Source organism: Salmo salar, chromosome 10 (assembly GCF_965601325.2).
Source record: "Salmo salar chromosome 10, fSalSal1, whole genome shotgun sequence".
In the NCBI taxonomy this organism is placed as follows: domain Eukaryota; kingdom Metazoa; phylum Chordata; class Actinopteri; order Salmoniformes; family Salmonidae; genus Salmo; species Salmo salar.
In genome coordinates, this window is record NC_138300.1 from 114,390,653 (window position 1) to 114,404,441 (window position 13,789).

The 13,789-nt window shown below is 45.7% G+C and overlaps 1 protein-coding gene across 1 annotated transcript in view; it reads right to left on the reverse strand.

The window, feature by feature from the left end:
* The window catches only part of lrriq1 (leucine-rich repeats and IQ motif containing 1), a 50,329-nt gene extending 36,921 nt beyond the window's left edge, over window positions 1–13,408 (reverse strand). The window contains exons 1-10 of the mRNA XM_045688450.2: window positions 13,325–13,408; window positions 13,045–13,231; window positions 12,749–12,851; window positions 12,481–12,593; window positions 12,279–12,387; window positions 11,909–12,129; window positions 11,735–11,812; window positions 10,510–11,577; window positions 8,667–8,819; window positions 1,507–1,657 (exon numbers count right to left, since the gene is read on the reverse strand). Of these exons, the coding sequence (XP_045544406.2) occupies window positions 1,507–1,657; window positions 8,667–8,819; window positions 10,510–11,577; window positions 11,735–11,812; window positions 11,909–12,129; window positions 12,279–12,387; window positions 12,481–12,593; window positions 12,749–12,851; window positions 13,045–13,173 (2,125 nt within the window). The 5' untranslated portion in view covers window positions 13,174–13,231; window positions 13,325–13,408. The remainder of the gene's footprint in view (window positions 1–1,506; window positions 1,658–8,666; window positions 8,820–10,509; window positions 11,578–11,734; window positions 11,813–11,908; window positions 12,130–12,278; window positions 12,388–12,480; window positions 12,594–12,748; window positions 12,852–13,044; window positions 13,232–13,324) is intronic.
* Window positions 13,409–13,789: the final 381 nt, after the last annotated feature.

The following is a 13,789-nucleotide window of genomic DNA, read 5'->3' on the forward strand; positions in this document are numbered from 1 at the left end:
AACTGCCAATAAAAAAGCATTCACTGTCTTCTCAGGCAGTTAATATCTATTCATGACTTGAGGCCTGGCTCCTGGTCTGTTATTCACAGTAAATAAGTCACATTTCAATATGTACTGAGCAGGGGATCAAAAGAAGAGGTACACTGCTCCCTAGTGGATAGCAGTGGTTACAACTAGCCATGAAGTATACTGTAACTGTAGAGCAGGCAGGGGTGTGAGTCAAACCACGCATCTGGAAGGCTGCACAGTCTGTTGATTTCCATCCTTGCCTTTGAATCATTGTCTAATTTAGACCTGGAAAATCAAGTATGGGGTGCTGATAAAAATTTAAAATTCAAACTGAGTTTTCCACACTCTGTATAGGCTATGAGCTCAGCTTTCCGACGCGATGGGGACCTGAGCTCAGCTTATTGATGCGGTGGGGACCTGAGCTCAGCTTACTGATGGGGACCTGAGCTCAGCTTACTGATGCGATGGGGACCTGAGCTCAGCTTACCGATGGGGACCTGAGCTCAGCTTACTGATGCGGTGGGGACCTGAGCTCAGCTTACTGATGCGATGGGGACCTGAGCTCAGCTTACTGATGCGATGGGGACCTGAGCTCAGCTTACTGATGGGGACCTGAGCTCAGCTTACTGATGGGGACCTGAGCTCAGCTTACTGATGCGATGGGGACCTGAGCTCAGCTTACTGATGGGGACCTGAGCTCAGATTACTGATGGGGACCTGAGCTCAGATTACTGATGCGATGGGGACCTGAGCTCAGCTTACTGATGCGATGGGGACCTGAGCTCAGATTACTGATGGGGACCTGAGCTCAGCTTACCGATGCGATGGGGACCTGAGCTCAGCTTACTGATGGGGACCTGAGCTCAGCTTACTGATGCGATGGGGACCTGAGCTCAGCTTACTGATGCGATGGGGACCTGAGCTCAGATTACTGATGTGATGGGGGCCTGAGCTCAGCTTACTGATGGGGACCTGAGCTCAGCTTACCGATGCGATGGGGACCTGAGCTCAGCTTACTGATGGGGACCTGAGCTCAGCTTACTGATGCGATGGGGACCTGAGCTCAGCTTACTGATGCGATGGGGACCTGAGCTCAGCTTACTGATGGGGACCTGAGCTCAGATTACTGATGGGGACCTGAGCTCAGATTACTGATGCGATGGGGACCTGAGCTCAGATTACTGATGTGATGGGGACCTGAGCTCAGTTTACTGATGGGGACCTGAGCTCAGATTACTGATGCGATGGGGACCTGAGCTCAGCTTACTGATGGGGACCTGAGCTCAGATTACTGATGCGATGGGGACCTGAGCTCAGCTTACTGATGGGGACCTGAGCTCAGATTACTGATGTGATGGGGACCTGAGCTCAGATTACTGATGCGATGGGGACCTGAGCTCAGATTACTGATGCGATGGGGACCTGAGCTCAGATTACTGATGCGATGGGGACATGAGCTCAGATTACCGATGCGATGGGGACCGGAGCTCAGCTTACCGATGCGGGTGATGGAGTTGTGCGAGAGCTCCAGAACGTCCAGATCCACAGCACCAGCCAGACCATGAATGGATGTCAGACGGTTCCGGCCAAGTCGAAGAACTCGGAGGTTAGCCAGATTCTCACAGTCCACAAACGTGATTGAGTTGTCCTATACAGACATGACAATCAAAATATGTCTGAGTTTTCAAATACCAAGGATTTTATACTTTTACATGCTGATTTGATCACCGTGAGAGACAGTATGCAGTGTTGTGTGTGTATATAATATAATACTATGTAGCTGAAATATACTATGTAACACATACGCTGAGTGTAGAAAACATTATGAACACCTGCTCTTTCAATGACCAGGTGAATCCAGGTAAAAGCAATGATCCCTTATTGATGTCACTTGTTAAATCCACTACAAATCAGTGTAGATGCAGGGGAGGAGACAGGTTAAAGAAGAAGGCAATACGCTTGACCTCATCTTTACTAGATGCTGTTCTTCCACTAATCTCATTGCAACTCCCCTCCAAATCTCCGACCACTACCTTGTATCCTTTTCCCTCTTGCTCTCATCCAACACTTCTCACTCTGCCCCTACTCGGATGGTATTGCGCCGTCCCAACCTTCGCTCTCTCTCTCCCGCTACTCTCTCCCCTTCCATCCTATCATCTCTTCCCTCTGCTCAAACCTTCTCCAACCTATCTCCTGATTCTGCCTCAACCCTCCTCTCCTCCCTTTCTGCATCCTTTGATTTTCTCTGTCCCCTATCCTCCAGGCCGGCTCGGTCCTCCCCTCCTGCTCCGTGGCTCGACGACTCACTACGAGCTCACAGAACAGGGCTCCGGGCAGCCGAGCGGAAATGGAGGAAAACTCGCCTCCCTGCGGACCTGGCATCCTTTCACTCCCTCCTCTCTACATTCTCCTCTTCTGTCTCTGCTGCTAAAGCCACTTTCTACCACTCTAAATTCCAAGCATCTGCCTCTAACCCTAGGAAGCTCTTTGCTACCTTCTCCTCCCTCCTGAATCCTCCTCCCCCTCCCCCCCCTCCTCCCTCTCTGCGGATGACTTCGTCAACCATTTTGAAAAGAAGGTTGACGATATCCGATCCTCGTTTGCTAAGTCAAACGACACCGCTGGTCCTGCTCACACTGCCCTACCCTGTGCTTTGACCTCTTTCTCCCCTCTCTCTCCAGATGAAATCTCGCGTCTTGTGACGGCCGGCCGCCCAACAACCTGCCCACTTGACCCTATCCCCTCCTCTCTTCTCCAGACCATTTCCGGAGACCTTCTCCCCTACCTCACCTCGCTCATCAACTCATCCTTGACCGCTGGCTACGTCCCTTCCGTCTTCAAGAGAGCGAGAGTTGCACCCCTTCTGAAAAAACCTACACTCGATCCCTCCGATGTCAACAACTACAGACCAGTATCCCTTCTTTCTTTTCTCTCCAAAACTCTTGAACGTGCCGTCCTTGGCCAGCTCTCCTGCTATCTCTCTCAGAATGACCTTCTTGATCCTAATCAGTCAGGTTTCAAGACTGGGCATTCAACTGAGACTGCTCTTCTCTGTGTCACGGAGGCTCTCCGCACTGCTAAAGCTAACTCTCTCTCCTCTGCTCTCATCCTTCTAGACCTATCTGCTGCCTTTGATACTGTGAGCCATCAGATCCTCCTCTCCACCCTCTCCGAGTTGGGCATCTCCGGCGCGGCCCACGCTTGGATTGCGTCCTACCTGACAGGTCGCTCCTACCAGGTGGCGTGGCGAGAATCTGTCATCCGCACCATGCGCTCTCACCACTGGTGTCCCCCAGGGCTCTGTTCTAGGCCCTCTCCTATTCTCGCTATACACCAAGTCACTTGGCTCTGTCATATCCTCACATGGTCTCTCCTATCATTGCTATGCAGACGACACACAATTAATCTTCTCCTTTCCCCCTTCTGATAACCATGCGGCGAATCGCATCTCTGCATGTCTGTCAGACATATCAGTGTGGATGACGGATCACCAGCTCAAGCTGAACCTCGGCAAGACGGAGCTGCTCTTCCTCCCGGGGAAGGACTGCCCGTTCCATGATCTCGCCATCACGGTTGACAACTCCCTTGTGTCCTCCTCCCAGAGTGCTAAGAACCTTGGCGTGATCCTGGACAACACCCTGTCGTTCTCCACTAACATCAAGGCGGTGACCCGATCCTGTAGGTTCATGCTCTACAACATTCGCAGAGTACGACCCAGCCTCACACAGGAAGCGGCGCAGGTCCTAATCCAGGCACTTGTCATCTCCCGTCTGGATTACTGCAACTCGCTGTTGGCTGGGCTCCCTGCCTGTGCCATTAAACCCCTACAACTCATCCAGAACGCCGCAGCCCGTCTGGTGTTCAACCTTCCCAAGTTCTCTCACGTCACCCCGCTCCTCCGCTCTCTCCACTGGCTTCCAGTTGAAGCTCGCATCCGCTACAAGACCATGGTGATTGCCTACGGAGCTGTGAAGGGAACGGCACCTCCATACCTTCAGGCTCTGATCAGGCCCTACACCCAAACAAGGGCACTGCGTTCATCCACCTCTGGCCTGCTGGCCCCCCTACATCTGAGGAAGCACAGTTCCCGCTCAGCCCAGTCAAAACTGTTCGCTGCTCTGGCACCCCAATGGTGGAACAAGCTCCCTCACGACGCCAGGACAGCGGAGTCAATCACCACCTTCCCGGAGACACCTGAAACCTCACCTCTTTAAGGAATACCTAGGATAGGATAATGTAATCCTTCTAACCCCCCCCCCTTAAAAGATTTAGATGCACTATTGTAAAGTGGTTGTTCCACTGGATATCATAAGGTGAATGCACCAATTTGTAAGTCGCTCTGGATAAGAGCGTCTGCTAAATGACTTAAATGTAAATGTAAATGTAAGAATTTTTAAGCCTTGAGTCAAATGAGATAGATTGTGTATGTGTGCCATTCAGAGGGTGAATGCACAAGACAAAATATTTAAGTGACTTTGAACGGGGTATGGTGGTAGGTGCCAGGTGCACTGGTTTGTGTAAAGAACTGCAATGCTGCTGGGATTTTCACACTCAACAGTTTCCCGTGTGTATCAAGAATGGTCTGCCACCCAAAGGACATCCAGCCAACTTGACAGACATATAGATATACAGTTAAAGTCGGAAGTTTACATACACCTTAGCCAAATACATTTAAACTCAGTTTTCACAATTCCTGACATTTAATCATAGAAAAGATTCCCTGTTTTAGGTCAATTACGATCAGCACTTTATTTTAAGAATGTGAAATGTCAGAATAATAGTAGAGAAAATGATTTATTTCAGCTTTTATTTCTTTCATCACATTCTCAGTGGGTCAGAAGTTTACATACACTCAATGAGTATTTGGTAGCATTGCCTTTAAAATTGTTTAACTTGGGTCAAATGCAGGGGCGGAAATCCCGGGGGGGACGGGGGACACACGACCCCCCCATCCTGGGAAAAATATGATTTGTCCCCCCCAATATATCACTGAAACATAACTATGTAATTTAAATAATATTAATAATACGCAATGAAAGAAATTGTGCTGATTATAGACACTTAATAGCGCGTTTTTAAGTTTCAAAAGATTGCGACCCCCCCACCCTTTGCCTCACAATGGTTTGATCCACTGCCAGTTCCTTAGCTTGCTAGGTAACAGAGAGGTCGTATCTACTGTAAGTTAGTGCTTCAAAGTCCCTGTGATAAGGTTAGCGATAAACTGAAATCCAAACTGAACAGAACTACACTCTCTTCTACCATTGTCTTAAATATATTTAATGGTCTCGTTGCAAAAGCTAAATTGTCGCAAGGGAACTTTTATTTATTTATTTATTTTATTTCACTTTTATTTAACCCGGGTAGCAAAGATTATAGCAAACACCACTGAAACTGAATTGGTGCTCGCTAGCTTTGCAAATTCAGCTATTGTTGGAAGCCAGCCAATATGAAACAAACTATTAAAATTACAAAAGGTTGCAGCATATGTTGTGTAAATGGTGAACTCATACAGCTGTCAACTCTTGTCATTTTAATCCGTTTCACATTTGCTAGCTACCTTTTAGATCGAAGCCCAAATAGAATGATTGAAGATGATAGAAGCCCATCTCCTACTGTAAATAACCTACACACTGTGTGTGTAGCCAGCCAGCCAGCCAGGTAGAAAAATGGCAGAAAAATAAAAGGCGGACATCAGAGTATTTTTCAATACACCAAAACGCATAGTAAGAACCCTAGTAGCCTAATATCTCAAAGACTAGTTGATAAAATGTTCATAAGAAAGAAATGAAATTCTAATGGAAATGTTTCACAATGATGTCATTAGGCAGAGCAGGCAACAGATGGCACACAGACAGCAGAGTTGGGGACAGATATGCAGGGACAGACTGGCAGAGACAGGGAGTCTCAGGTAAGTTTGTTGAGTCTTTGTTTGGCAACATTATGAAAGGTTATCAATTTTTTTTACTTGTAAAATAGGAACATAATTGGAAAATGCCATGGATACCCCCACTCTCAACTTAAACTGGTGACTGAACTAAGATTTGTTAAAGGCAATGGTATTGCTGTTGTGATTAGTTGTGTAGTTTTGGGTACCGGTAGTTAGGAGTAACACCTTATTTCTTTGGTTCCTCAATATACATTTACCATATTACAATGTAGGCTATGTGTTACAGCACTACTTTTGGTGTCCCCCTCAGGAATTGCTCGAGAAAATTTCATGTAATTGTCCCCTCCAAAGTTGATATCAGATTTTCGCCCCTGGTCAAATGATTCGGGTAGCCTTCCACAAGCTTCCCACAATTAGTTGGGTGAATTTTGGCCCATTCCTCCTGACAGAGCTGGTGTAACTGAGTCAGGTTTGTAGGCCTCCTTGCTCGCACATGCATTTTCAGTCCTGCCCACAGATTTTCTATAGGATTGAGGTCACGGCTTTGTGATGGCCACTCCAATACCTTGACTTTGTTGTCCTTAAGCCATTTTGCCACAAATTTGGAAGTATGCTTGGGATCATTGTCCATTTGGAAGACCCATTTGCGACCAAGCAACTTCCTGACTGATGTCTTGAGATGTTGCTTCAATATATCCACATAATTTTCCTGCCTCATGATGCCATCTATTTTGTGAAGTGCACCAGTCCCTCCTGCAGCAAAGCACCCCCACAACATGATGCTGCCACCCCCGTGCTTCACGGTTGGGATGGTGTTCTTCGGTTTGCAAGCCTCCCCCTTTTTCCTCCAAACATACGATGGTCATTATGGCCAAACAGTTCTATTTTTGTTTCATCAGACCAGAGGACACTTCTCCAAAAAGTACGATCTTTGTCCCCATTAATCATTGTACCTAAACTGTATGTGTAAACATGTATACACAGGGCCCAGCTGTAAAAGAGAGCTTGGTCTCAGTCTGTGTTCCTTGTTGAAATAAAGGTATAATAATAATAATAATAATGTGCAGTTGCAAACCGTTGTCTGGCTTTTTATGGCGGTTTTGGAGCAGTGGCTTCTTCCTTGCTGAGCGGCCTTTCAGGTTATGTCGATATAGGACTGATTTTACTGTGGATGTAGATACTTTTGTACCTGTTTCCTCCAGCATCTTCAGAAGGTCATTTGCTGTAGTTCTGGGATTGATTTGCACTTTTCGCACCAAAGTACGTTCATCTCTAGGAGACAGAACGCGTCTCCTTCATGAGCGGTATGACGGCTGCGTGGTCTCATGGTGTTTATACTTGCGTACTATTGTTTGTACAGATGAACGTGGCACCTTCAGGCCTTTGGAAATTGCTCCCAAGGATGAACCAGACTTCTGGAGGTCTACAATTTATTTTCTGAGGTCTGATTTCTTTTGATTTTCCCATGATGTCAAGCAAAGAGGCACTGAGTTTGAAGGTAGGCCTTGAAATACATCCACAGGTACGCCTCCAATTGACTCAAATGATATCAATTAGCCTATCAGAAGCTTCTAAAGCCATGACATAATTTTCTGGAATTTTCCAAGCTGTTTAAAGGCACAGTCAACTTAGTGTATGTAAACTTCTGACCCACTAGAATTGTGGTACAGTGAATTATAAGTGAAATAATCTGTCTGTAAACAATTGTTGGAAAAAGTACCTGTTATGCACAGCGTAGATGTCCTATCCGACTTGCCAAAACTATAGTTTGTTAACAAGAAATGTGTGGAGTGGTTGAAAAACGAGTTTGAATGACTCCAACCACAGTGCTCCCTGCCTGTGCCATTAAACCCCTACAACTCATCCAGAACGCCGCAGCCCGTCTGGTGTTCAACCTTCCCAAGTTCTCTCACGTCACCCCACTCCTCCGCTCTCTCCACTGGCTTCCAGTCGAAGCTCGCATCCGCTACAAGACCATGGTGCTTGCCTACGGAGCTGTGAGGGGAAGGCACCTCCGTACCTTCAGGCTCTGATCAGGCCCTACACCCAAACAAGGGCACTCCGTTCATCCACCTCTGGCCTGCTCGCCTCCCTACCTCTGAGGAAGCACAGTTCCCGCTCAGCCCAGTCAAAACTGTTCGCTGCTCTGGCACCCCAATGGTGGAACAAGCTCCCTCACGACGCCAGGACAGCGGAGTCAATCACCACCTTCCGGAGACACCTGAAACCCCACCTCTTCAAGGAATACCTGGGATAGGATAAAGTAATCCTTCTAACCCCCCCCTTAAAAGATTTAGATGCACTATTGTAAAGTGGTTGTTCCACTGGATATTATAAGGTGAATGCACCAATTTGTAAGTCGCTCTGGATAAGAGCGTCTGCTAAATGACTTAAATGTAAATGTAAGCACATGATGGAACTGGAATGATACATTTTAATGGAAACTAACTGGGATTCATTCAGAAAGGTACTTCGACCCCATTTACACTATGTATGTATGTATGTATGTATGTATGTATGTATATATGTATATATATATATATATATATATGTATGTGTGTGTGTGTGTGTGTATGCAGTGTATGGTTGTACTATATAGTAATATATAGGTGTAAAAAAAAAATCTGGCTTTCAGTGTCATTACCATATGACTATTTGTTCATTTGTTTATTTGTCAGGGACCATGTACAACATTCCATTGCACCAGATTTGGCTAGATAAACCATTTCTGTACAGCTTACCCCACATGTAAATGGTGGTGTACATTTACCTGTACATCGATGTAGCGAAGCTCTGTGCATTGACTGAGGCCCTCCAGGGATTTAAGGCCACAGCGTCTCATGGTGAGGGTCTGCAGTCTGGGGCATTGGGACAAAGTAGAGAGGCTACAGCCAGGGAGATCCTCCAGAACAACTGTGGTCACCTGCATTGGAAGGTAGAGCCCAGTCAGTGAAATATTGCTTTTGGTTTTGTTATGGTTGGTTTGTTGGTTATTTGAATGTGTCTGATTGACTGTTTTGTAGACATGGGTCAAATGCATCTAGGTCCAATACTTTCAAATATCCTACTTGTAGTCTAGTATAATACCTTTAGTGTTAAAAGCTAAATCAAGCGCAACTTATACAACTTATCACTTATTTTTCTGGAAAAACCTTTATGAAATAAAGCAGGGGTAGGCAACTAGATTCAACGAAATTCATACCTTGATTACATTAAGACACGATTGCATATGTGACCGACCGGCTTGATTCTGTCTTAAGTAGCAGCATTTTATATTGTGTTTTTTACATTGGATAAAAGTGGAGACTCCGAGTTAGAAAATGGTATATCATACACTACAGTTGAGGAACAAAGGGAAAGTAATTCTGCTTGGAAAGTTGATAAACTTGTAACCTCACTTTTGACAAAATGTCCCTTGAATGTTTTGGTACACCTACGGGAGAGCTCTTCTTTGTCTATACCAATTCAGCATCGTCCACACACTCTTAAGCTTTAGCCCCACCCAGCTCTTTAAGGAATCATATGTGAGGCCATGTATTAAACAACCTAAGATTTCAAGACGAAAGGCTGGTTTATACTACGGGTGTGTTCGTAAATTCAATATGGAGTGCCAGAGTGTGCTAAGAGTGCGCTCTGGGCGTTCATTGTCAGATTGTTCATTTGTAAATTCTGAGTGTTTTTCGCTCTCAGAGCATTCAGAGCACACCCTGGATGCTCTGGCCCAGGAGTAGGGTTGAGCCGAGCGTTCTGACCTAACAACAGCAGTCAAGCACCCAAGCTAACTGGCTAACGTTGGCTAGCTACTTCCAGACACAAATGAGGGAACAGCTCACTCTGACCATTTTACTCGCCCTAGCAGAGCTGGTTAGGCTTTTTTTATGCTATCCAGAGCGTTGGTGACTGCAACTGTACTGCTGGCAACAATTTAATTACGCTTTTTTTGCCAACATTTACTGACACCGGCCATTCAACGGGTGTTCGTAAATTTGTCAGTTATTCTGCTCTGGCACACTCAGACGAGAGTACTCTGAAACAGTTGTTGCAGTGACGTTCTATTGAAATGGATACTTGCATACTGGAGTCTTTTGTTAAGTTTTAATACGTGCTAAAAAAAATGAAAATCTGTGTTAGACAGGATTACCCATACTGACCAGCTCAAATAGACAGAAGCGTGCTATATGGCAGACCAATCCAAACTCATCTCTCGGCATGTCCAGCCCACTCATTATCTCAGCCAATCATGGCTAACTAGGCTCGTAATTTAACAATTAAATTCATATTTACAATAGGGCTACACGTTTGTTATTAAGGCACATGAAAGTTCACATGGTCGAGAAGGCATATCTGTGTTTATGTTCAAATGGCTCTCCTGTGAAGTAGTGACCTACGACATACGCCTAGTTTCCTGAAACGGGCCACATATACATATTTTTTTATTCCTGGGCATAGTTTGGAACAGATTTCCTAACTTAAACAAATGTTTTTCTTCATTCCTGGTGATTTTAGTCAACAACAAAAAAAAGCACTCGCGGGACTGTTTTGGCCTGCAGGCTGTCTGTTACCGACCCCTGAAATAAAGAGTATCACATTGTAGATCGTATCATGCAGGTTACCTCCTGAGGGGAGTTCCAGGCCCCAGACTGAAGGAGTGTTTCTGGGCAGAGGAGGGGTAAACCGCTCCCCTCAGCGGCCCTCCTCCTCTGGGTCCTGATCCCCTGCTGCTGCTTCCTCTTGTTCTGCAGGGAGAGTTTGGACCAGGAAGTGCAGTCCCTCATCCAGGCCAGTCTCCTCTGCTCCGTCTGCTCTGGTAGAGATACACTCATACGCTCAAAGGCAGACTGAGGGACTGAGGCGCTGGGGTCAATGGGGGGAGAGCTGGCAGTGGGGGAACATTCAGTGGCGGCTGATTTCTCCTCTCTGGCTTTTTCCCCACTCAGGTTTTGACTTTCCTCCTTCACTATGCCTGTCTCCAGCTTTTGCAGGCTCTTTGGTTTCCTCTCATCTGATTCCATCCTAATCTCTTCCTCCTCTTTGCTTTTCCTTTCATTCTCCTTTTCCTCCTCCTCCTGTCTTTTTCTCCGCTCCTCCTCCCTTTCTTGCTTGTCTTTCTCCTCCCTAATCTGCTCCTCCTTCTCTCTCCTCTCCTCCTTCTTTCGCTTCTCCTCTTCTTTCTTTCTCTTCTCTTCTTTCTTTCTCTTCTCCTCTTCTTCATGCTTCTTTCTCTTCTCCTCCCTTTTTCTTCTCTCTCCCTCTTTTCTGTTCTCCTCCTCCTCCCTCTTTCTCCTGTCCTCCTCATCCTGTCTCTCTCTCTCCATACGGACTCGATCCTCTTCTTTGGCTCTCTCATACTCTAAGCTCCTCCTCTTCAGTGCTTGCGCCTCCAACTCTCTCCTTCTGTTTTCCTTTTCCTGCTTCAGCCGCTGCTCCTCCTGTTCCCTCCTCCACCTCTCCTCCCTCTCCTTCCTCCTGCTCCTCTCCTCCTCACACCTCCTTTGTTCCTCTCTTCTGCGGTGGAGCTCAGCCCTGGTCCACCGGCGTGCCAGGACGCCTCTGAGGGCAGTCTGGATAGTGATGGCCGCCCTACATCGAGACTGGTGGGTCTTCCTCCTCTTTTCCTCCTGCACCTTCTCAAAGGCCCTCCTCTCCTCCTCCATCTGTCTCTGGAGGCTGCTGATCAGCTCCTGGTTAGTGTGGGAGAGTGGAGGAGACAAGTTAAACCAATAAAAACTGAAAAGAAAGATGAGCCCCTTCTGAAAACACTTCCGACCTAGCCCCTCTCCATTGCCAGTGTTTCAGTGTTTGCACATCTAAATAAAAATGTGATTGAATCTGGCCCACCTGCTGTTTGAGCAACTCTTGTTGAAGCTTCTCTTCTGCCTCTCTTTCTCTCATCTCCTCCATGCCTGTAGGGCGATGCTACAGAAAGACAATGACTTCTTCAGTTGGTCACTCTTAGTTACGGAAAACATAGAAACGGGAAATGGGAGAAAGGGATGATATGAACTATCTCACCCTATTGCCCTCTTCTATCTGCCTCAGCTCCTCCTCAAAGTCTCTCTGTCTGCGTTTCCTCCACTCCTCCTTTTCTCTCTGCTCATTCTGCTCCTTCTTTCGCTCCTCCTCGTATTCCACAATTCTCCTCTCATCCTCCTCTTTCAACTTACGCTCCAAAGTTTTCAGTTCCAAACTGAGTTGCTTTTCAGACCTTAAATATGCATCACATTCAATATCATCTGTGTCAAACAGAAAGACACAGGTCACAGCTCCATTAGTTTGAAGAATATCACCTTTTTTCTTTTCTTTATAGGGCTGGACTAAATGAGGCAAGGGTGACATCTTGTGGGCATATATATCACACACGCACACAGAAATATACACATACCCTCACTGTTGTGTGGCACTCTGTCTGTAATGTCACTGTCAGATACAGTGTGAGGGCAGGCCTTGTTGGGGATAGTGTTCAACTTCTCATCCTCCATCTCGAACATGACCTAAATCAATCAAACATATTTAGCCTACGTCCCAGCACAAATTACATAACACTAGTACTTTAGTGCACACAAGCCTTGTTAAACTAGACTCACTTGTTCTTTTAACTTCACAGGGTCCTTGTGTAGGCCTAAGTCAGAGGCCAGTTCCATTAAAAGGTCTTCAGAACGACTTGAAATGATGGAATACACCTCAGCCGCTCCAGAATCTGAAAACAGACAATGTACAAAGACATTGAGTCACATATACACAACAATAGTATGGCATCATGTAGCCAGCAGCTAGCCTGACTGATGAATAAATGATCCATGCATTTTCTATATTTCTGTAGCCTATGCACATTCCAGAGGTCCTCATTCCTACCATCATCTTCATTGTCCTCAAGGATGAGCTTTTCAAACTGACTTGCTCTGTTCTCGGAGGCTTCAAAATATTTGAGCATTGATTCTGGGATTTTATCTGAAACCTGGGGGTATTGAAAGGTGAAACGTTTGGTTTACATGCATTTGCAACCAGTAGACATTCATTGGCAAGTAGTATAAAAACATTGTGCAAACAGTAGGCTTGCGGGCCGTGTTAGACTATGGAGATTATTAGGCCTACAAACTTCTAAGTACACAAACTCTCACTTCCAGTTGGCTAATAATACATCAACTCACATCATCTTCATCAGCATGCTCTTCATCAGCAGATGAGTAAAAGTCTTCCTGATAAGAATGATCTAATTCAATATCATCAGAGGAGTTATTGATGCTCAGTTTGCTCAGGTCTTCTTGACTGACATCCATGGTCTAGCTAGCAGCTTCAGGAAACAGAGGCAGACGGGCCGTGTTTCTGTTTCAAACACTGCACGAAAACACGGAGAAGAGATATAAGACATTAAACTTTTTACATTTTATTCACACGAAATGTTTCTGTTTTAAATAAGAGGTAATTTACCTGTGTTTCTCTGTGTTTTGAATACTTTGCTAACCGGTTTTCTAACCAGGAACGTCAAATCATTCTATCCGCGTCTAAATGGAACTGTGGTCACTATGGAAACTGAGGAGAACACTACGGAACACCACTCAGGACAAACGTAACCCTGTAGGGTGTTGCCTTGCCATTTGGCAACATACCATTTCTCTACATTTAATTTACAGATAAAATGGGAAACATTAGTGACCAGTATCTTTGTTTTATTGTTAGGCTACGTCAAATCATAGACTTGAAACTGGACTCAAATGAAAAGAGTGCACACATAATTGCTTCATGCAGGAGAGGGGCCTTGGTGCTTCAGGTAATTTACATGACATGCAACTATTTTCTGTGACTTTCTCTTCTATGTGCACGGCATAATGTCCAAACATTCCCTTTATGTTTCAAAGAACTTTAGCCTACTACTACAGTAAATCATGTGGGGAA